Raw genomic sequence first — 8,151 nt, 5'->3', positions numbered from 1 at the left:
GAGAGAGAGAGAGAGAGAGAGAGAGAGAGAAAGAGAGAGAGAGAGAGTTAAAACAACAACAAAACCCTAAAAATGCAAAAATCACTGTTAGCTATGGGTCCACCAAACAAAATAGGCAACACATGGTGACTTTTGAGTGGGAGGATAACAAGCAAACAGGCACAACACACAATTACTATAGACTGTTTCTTTAAGATAAATATCATGTGCCAGTGGGACAGGATGGTTGCTGGGCCAGCAGATTGTGGCATGGGCACAGGTCTGGCTAGCTGGTTGCTTCCATGAAGCTGGAGGGCATATGTGGGCAGCGAGCTTTGCCCTGAGAGCTCAGGAGGACAGTAGGTGATCGGAGTCCCTTTGAACCTGGAAAAAGTGCATTAACTCCATCCCAGCCTCGCTATGTGCAGATTGGAGCTGCTCCTTAAGAGATCCCTGCTGGTTCTCCTTCTCCTGGGCCTGGCAGAGGCCTGCATTCCTCATGAAGGTAGGAGTTCCTGCTGCTCCTCATCTTCTCTCCATGGCATCTTAGGATGTGGAGGCCACAGAGGCTGGATTCAGATAGAGAACTTGAAGTCTTCCACAGGCTTCCTTGATTTAGGCTTAGGCCATCCATTCTTTCCCACATGGAGATGCTGACTGCATGAGTCCTGGGTTTCTGCCTCTGCCCTTGGAGATACTGAGTGCTGTATGAGTCCTTGCTTGGTCCCCCTGCCTGTGGATACACTGGTGTCTACGTTAGTTCTTTATTGATGGTTTTGCCCTTGGAAAACTGATGGCTTCATGAGTCCTGGCTTGGTGGCCCTGTTCATGAAGATACTGGTGGTTGTGTGAATCTAATGTTGACAGTCTTGTTCTTGGAGATACTGTCAGCTGCATGAGTTACTGGCTAGTGGTTCTTCCAGAGAGATGACATCCTGGCATCTACACCTGGTCCTCTGCAGTGTTGTTTTGCCACGTGGGAGACATACCACCTGTGTCGATCAGCCTCATTGTGCTCCTATGATCATTGGGAGTGACAGAATCTCCTGGACTGCCATGTGTCATTGAAGAGATTGCATTTGTGGAATTCCAGGAGTTAACAGCCCAGGAGTTAACTGCCCTGTAGCCAAAGTACCAGTGACCTTTATGGTTTACAGATGCCAAAGATTACATCGCGGAGGACTGGAGCCTTGTCAGAACTGACCTCTGATTTTTTTCACTGGATCGACAATGCTTTGGAGTTCTATTTTGTATTCAGTGCTGGGAAGAGAGTTATGAAAAGGCAGATATAATTCTTTCTTGATGTAATTCTCATGCTAAACAAATGATCACATCCTAGCTGGGGTTTCAGATAAGATCTCTCTGGAAAAGACATTTAGACACGAGCTCAATACGAAGGAGGAGTTAGCCAACTAAAGAGTTAGGGGAGATTGTTTCAGGCAGATAGAACTGCATGTCCAAAGTCCAGTAGATATTGAGTCCCTTCAAGGCTCAGAGAATAGTCAGTGTAGCAGGAGGATGGAGAGAATGGGGGGAGGGGTGAAGAAAGTCACCACTAAGAACAGAAAGAATATAGGAACCAGAATATTCTGGGTCTTTTTCTTTTCAAGTTTGGCCACTTATTTTAGTAGCCATTTGTGGATCTTGACTGAAGAAATCATTACTGTAGTGTCCCTCCAACAGTGATTTTTCTACTCTCCTTATCCCTTGCCTATGTGATAACTGTAAGGAAGAGATGAACCATCTCCCTCTCATGTATCAAAGTGAACTTAGAGATCTACTTTTAATAGATTATCTTTTGATGGCTGGAGGCTGATGGTTACAGATTCTTGCCTGGATATTCTGAGGCTCAATGCCTGTTGTTGACTGAGGCATCCATAGGCTGAAAGTTCTAGGAGGACAGGGCATGGTATGGTTTGTTTACTTCTGTACCAGCAGCTCTTTTCCAAACCAGCTTTGCAAGTGTCTACAGAACAAAACTGAGTCCAATTTATCTGTGTCTCCAGCACTAAGCATAGGCCAGGGCCCAGAGTATGGACCAAGTGGATATTGGTTGGATGTGTGGGTAGATAGACTTATGACTGGGAGTGGATACATGATAGGTAGATTATAGATGAGTGGTGAATGGATGGAAGGATGGGCGGATGGATGATGGGCAGGTGTATGACGCATTGGTGGTTAGAAGGTTAGATGGATGGATGGTAGATGCATAATGGATAGATTTATGGATGAGTAGATGGAGGATTGATTAAGTAGATTGATGGATGAGTAGATGGAAGGATGAGCGGGTGGATAGATGATGGATGGGTGGATGGGTAGATGGGTAGGTAGAGGGATGGGTGAATGGATGATGGATGGGTGTGTGGATGGATAGATGGATGATTAGATGGAGGCTAGATAGGTGTGGATGGATGGGTTGGTCAATGAATGGTGGATGGACAGAGTACCTTTGCTACGCAGCATGTACTGGCTGGCCTCCAGAGACATGTCCCTGTGTAGCTGTCTTAGTTATGACACTGATTTGAGTCTAATGTTCCGTTCTCTCCCTGCTGTCTGCTTCTTGGTCCTGCTGGAATCCAAATGGATGATGCATTTCCCTCCAGTTGCGATGGAAGAAAAAAGTAAGAACTGTGAATACCCCAAGTTTGTATTCCCATAGATATCTCCTCTCTGATTCTGCTAGATCTGGAGACAACTCTGGGGACTGTGGTGAAGGGTGGGGCTTGGATCTGCTTCTTGACGGTTAGAAAATAACTACTGAAAGTAAGCAACTGCCAGGCTTAATCCCAGCACTTAGGAGGTGGAGGCAGGAGGATCAGGAGTTTAAGGTCATCTTCAGCTACATAGCGAGCTCTGATGACTGCGTAAACAAAACACAGTCTACACATACAGTGGATAGTATTTGTCCATAAAAAGAATCAAGGTACTGACAGGTGTCACAACATGGATGAACCTTAACAATATTAGCTCAGAGGGAGTGGTAATGCACACCTGCAGGCCAAGTACTCATGAGTCTGAGGCAGGAGGATTGTGCATTTGAGGCCACCTACAAAGCAAGGCCTTGTCAATCAAGCAAATGATAATCACAAAACATTAATATAAATAAAATATTTCAATGAAATGTGTGGGTCTCTCCTTCCCCTCAAGGGCCGTTGGCCACCGATCCATGAGGACAAAGGGAGCAGAAGTGACGAATGGGTTCAGGACGGCCAGTGAGCACAACAGAAAAGACTTTCCAGGGAGTCAGATTTAGTTATACAGCTCCATTTATTTAGTGGGGGTCAGGGAAAATATAGTGTGGAGGCAACAGCCAAAGCTTCAGCTGATAGGTGCTCATAGTATGCTTTATTTACATGTGGTAGGGGGAGCCTATCATCCGACTATAGGGCAATGCCTAATTATCATATAGAAAAAGCCTGGGGGCAATTTTATTGTAGGTAATTATGCCAAAGGTCATGTTTTAAATAAGGTCAGGCATCCGTGCTTGGTGGCACTTTCCGGGTAAGTCAGGCAGAGAGCAGGAGGCCCCCACTGAGAAGGGGAGTCCTTCCATATAGCGCTGAGCCCCTTAGAGCTATCTGGACATGGAGGACTACAACCTTAGCAGCAGGGTCCCCCAACAGAAATGATTTCTTTGCTTCAAACCGAAGTTTGGTGGCTGGGGTTGTAGCTCAGTAAAGCACTTATCTAACATTCTTGAGACTCTAGAAGCGATTCCCAGCTCCACAAAAAAGGTTTGGTAAGAAAAAAAGGCATTGCTTGATGTTTTGGCAAATAACCTCAATGTCTGGCTTAGCCCTGTGGGGTGGTGAGTGTTTGTAATTCCAGCACCCAGAAGGTGGAAACAGGAGAATCAGGAGTTCAAGATCCCCTTCAGCTACACAGTGAGCACAAGCCCAGCCTGGGTTACATGAGTCTGTTGTGGTGTGTTATTTTGGTTGAAGCAAACGAAATGCAGGGAAGGAGTCAGAGCATCTTGCAAACTCTGTTTCAGTCCGAAATCCTCAATGAGACAGAAAGAATCAGCTAGAAATAGGATAAAAATAAAACATAATAAATAGAATAGAAACAAGCCGGGCATGGTGGTGTACACATTTAATCCCCACACCCAGGAGGCAGAGGCTGGTGGATCTCTATGAGATCAAGGCCAGCCTGGTCTACATAGTGAGTTCCAGGCCAATTGGGGCTACAGGGAGACAAAGAACAAGCAAACAAAAGAGAAATTTGACAACACCTGTTGACGTGCCAGTGGGGTTGGGGAAAATGCCTCAGGGTCCCACCCCTAAAGGAAGAGCTAGAGGTAATCAGTGGATGCTGAGGGAGGGAGAATTAGTTTTCTCCAGGAACGAGCTCCCTGAGCAGTTGTCTAATCCCGAGTGGTTAGCACTAAGCACAGTACACAGGAGCACCTCTAAGTGAGGTGTTCGTTATATATTACTCAGTGCATTATATGTGTTCGTTTACAACAGTATATATGTGTATGTAACAATAATAATCAAAAAAGAGGACAAGATATTGAGACTGAGTTGGGGGGACATACTCAGTGTTGAATGTGGGGGTGGGAGGTGTGGAAACGATGTAGGCACAGTACTCATGTATGAAATTCTTGACCAAAGGTGGGGGTGGAGAGATGGCTCAGCAGCTCAGTCCTCCTGCAGAGGACTTGGATTCAGTTCCCAGAACCCGCATGGTGGCTAACAACCATCCATAACTCTAGTTCCAGGGGATATGATACCCTCTTCTGGCCTTAATGGGCATTGCATACATATGGTGCAGTTATATATAGGCAGGCAAAACATTCATATACATAAAATAAAAAATGAATGAGTCAAACAAAATAATACATTAAATAGAATAGAATAGAATAGAATAATAGAACGAATGAAATGGAATCAGGATTAAAACAAAATAGAGCAACAGAACAGGCTAGATGAGGAGGGATGTATTAGGGACGCTGACTCATTTAACCACAGAGGCTGAGAAGCTGCAGGACAGAGTGTTTCTGAGCTAGAGAAGCCAGGAGTTTGATAGTGTAGTTCAGTCCAAACGAAAGTCTCAGGAACAAGGACACCAATGGCCTCATTCTCAGTTTGAAGCAAAGGCACACAAGCCCAGGGAGCTACTGATTTAGGAGACATAAAAGCTGCCTCTTTGGTGCATAAAGGATTTTCCCTTCCTCTGCCTCTTTGCTGCATAAAGGCTGCAGGCAGACTGCATGGCATGCACATCCAATAATGATCTCTGACAAAACACCCTACGGACACTCCCAGGGCCACACAATCATTCAAAGCAGATGCCAAATCACTTGTGTGTCCCATTCAGCAGAATACAGAGAGCCTGAGGCTAACGACAATGATGATGTTCTTAACGTTCTGTAATGCGATGGCTGAGGGTTCTGAATGCAGCTCTTTCCAGATCCAGGGAATCCAATGCCCTTTTTTTGACCTCTGTGGGCATTGGACACATGTGGTCTACTTAGCTACATGAAGGAAGAACACATACATATAAAATAAAAATAAATAAAAATGCTTCTTAAAATAGCATGGTGGCACACACCTGAAATCTCAGTAATTGGGAGACTGAGGAATGAGGATCACTGTGGGTTTCAGGACAGTCTGAGCTATATAGTTAGAGTCTCTCTCAAATAAAGGAAAAACATATTTAAATCAACAATTATTTGATTTAAAGCATTATTGTGATGAATATATTCTATTTTAATTTAAATATTTTATCTTCATTTAAGGTAAGACTTTCAGGGTTATGAATTCAAGGTATTCAAGGTTATTTTTAAGTTAAAAAATTTTATGTGTATGTATGTGTGTGCCCATGTATATGTATGTGCACCACGTGCATGTATGTATACATAAAGAATAGGATGTCAGATCACTTGGAGCTAGGGTTACTGGTGGTTGTGAGTCATCCTGTGCTTGCTGGGATCCAAAACCAGGTTCTCTGCAAGTGCTCTTAACCAGAAATCCATCTCTTCAGCCCCAAACAGGATATTGTACAAACTCTTATACATGCACTTTTTTCAGATACTAATATATCCTAAAGATTATGTGTGTAAACAGCATAAACAGCATCCTCAATTTATTTTATTTTATTCATTGTTATTACTCTGTGTGGGGGGGGAGGGTGCATTCATGTCACACCATACATGTAGAGGTCAGAGGACAACTTTGTGGAGTTGGTTTTGATCGTCTAGCTTTACATGGACTCTGGAGATTGAACTCAAGTCACTAGGTTTGCATAGCAAGTGTCTTTACCCACTGAGCCATTCACAACCCCATTTGACTTTTATTTCTTATTTGTTTATTTTTATTTTAATGTGTATGAGTGTTTTGCCTGCATGAATGTAAGTGCACCACATGCATGCAGTGTCCATGGAGGTCAGAAGAGGGCACCTGATTCCCTGAAACTGGAGTTATGGATGGTTGTTATCTGCCATGTGGGTGCTGGGAACTGAACCTGGGTCCCCTGCAAGGACAATTGATGCCTCTAACTGATAAGTCATCTCTCCAGCACCAATCCCCTGGTTTTTAAAAAAGACTTTTATTTTATATATCTGAGTGTTTTGCTTGAATGTATATAAGTGCACTACATGTCTACAAAAGATGGCATGAGATCCTCTGAACTGGTGTTAAGGACAGGTGTTAACAGCCATATGGGTGCTGGAATCTGAACCTGGGTCCTCTGCAAGAGTAGCCAGTGCTCTTCACTGCTGAGCCATCTCCCCAGCTCCCCTTTTTTTTCAAGACAAAGTCCCACTGTGTAGTCCAGGCTGGCCTCAAACTTGTGGTAATTCTCCTGCCTTTGCCTCCCAAGTGCTGGGATCACAGGTGTGCATCAGCACACCTTGTCACAGCCAGTCAATCACTTATTTATGTATGTGACTGCATAATAGTTCTTGTGCAGAAGTTCATAATTTAGCCAGTGACTTCTTGATGGATACTCAGGTACTTGGGTATTTTTCATTAATATTCTCTCTCTCTCTTGCTCGCTCTCTCTCTCTCTCTCTAGCTCTCTCTCTTGCTCTCTCTCTCTCTCCCCCTTTCCCTTTTTTTGTTTGTTTTAAATTTTAAAAAAATTTTGTGTGTATAAGTGTATTGCCTGCATGTAGGTATAAGTGCACCCATGTCATGCAATGCCCACGAAGGACAGAAGAGACCATCGGATCCCCTGGGACTGAAGTTATGGACAGTTGTTAGCTGCCGTATGGGTGCTGGGAAACGAATCCAGGTCTTCTGCAAGAATAAGCAGTGTTCTTAACCACTGAGCCTTCTCTCCAGCCCCTTCTCTTTATGAGACCGGGTCTTCCTGTAGCCTCAGCTGGCCTGGAACTCACTATGTAGACCAGGCTGGCCTTGAACTCATAGAAATCTGCCTGTCTCTGCCTCTGGGATGTGCCACCATGCCCAGCCATATTTGGTTTTTAGCTTTGAAGCATTGCTTAAAAGAGAACTACTGAGGCCAGGTATGGTGGCACACGCCTTTAAGCATGTGAGTTCAAGGCCAGCCTGGTCTACATAGTGAGTTCCAGGGCACCTAGGGCTACAGGAAGACCCTGTCTCAAAAAGACTAAAAAAAAAAAAACAAAACCTAATATGAAGTTAGACGTGGGCAAGATCCACATCCACATGCATACCTATATAGATGTATACACATATATAATAGGATTATGAGCAGATAATATATAACTATATATGACTATATATCTACAACTCAACCCTCCCACGAGAACCTACACATAAGCCTGTGTGTGTGTGTGTGTGTGTGTGTGTGTGTGTGTGTTTCACTCTGTAGCCCAGGCTGGATTGAACTCATGCCTATCATCCTCTGTGAGCCTCCCAAATGCTGGGATTACAGACATGAGCCACACTTGGCTCACTTAAAACATCTTTAAAAACTATTATTTTGTGAGCACTAACTATTGATAATCAAATAGAATTTTTTTCAGTTTATTATTTATTTCATACCCACATACTTAGAAGAAGCATTTCATTACAACAGCATTGACATATTCAATAACAATTTTCTGAGCTAAGATGCATCTTTTTCAGAATTGGCTATAAATTTTTAGGTTTACAGTTGAATTATTACAGTTATACAATATTGTACTCAGTATAAACCCTATAAGACATAAAATTAAATGAGGTTTTAACCTTTAAAAAA

The 8,151-nt window shown here is 43.5% G+C and overlaps 1 protein-coding gene across 1 annotated transcript in view; it reads left to right on the top strand.

Annotated features, from left to right (window-relative positions):
• Positions 1-399: 399 nt before the first annotated feature.
• The window catches only part of Eddm13 (epididymal protein 13), a 33,783-nt gene continuing 26,031 nt past the window's right edge, over positions 400-8,151 (top strand). Inside the window, exons 1-2 of the mRNA XM_029570199.1 lie at positions 400-484; positions 2,583-2,600. Coding sequence (XP_029426059.1) covers positions 400-484; positions 2,583-2,600 — 103 coding nt within the window. The remainder of the gene's footprint in view (positions 485-2,582; positions 2,601-8,151) is intronic.

This window comes from Nannospalax galili, unplaced genomic scaffold (genome assembly GCF_000622305.1).
Source record: "Nannospalax galili isolate Female #2095 unplaced genomic scaffold, S.galili_v1.0 scaffold842, whole genome shotgun sequence".
Lineage (NCBI taxonomy): Eukaryota > Metazoa > Chordata > Mammalia > Rodentia > Spalacidae > Nannospalax > Nannospalax galili.
This window is presented reverse-complemented; position numbering and strand designations above follow the sequence as displayed.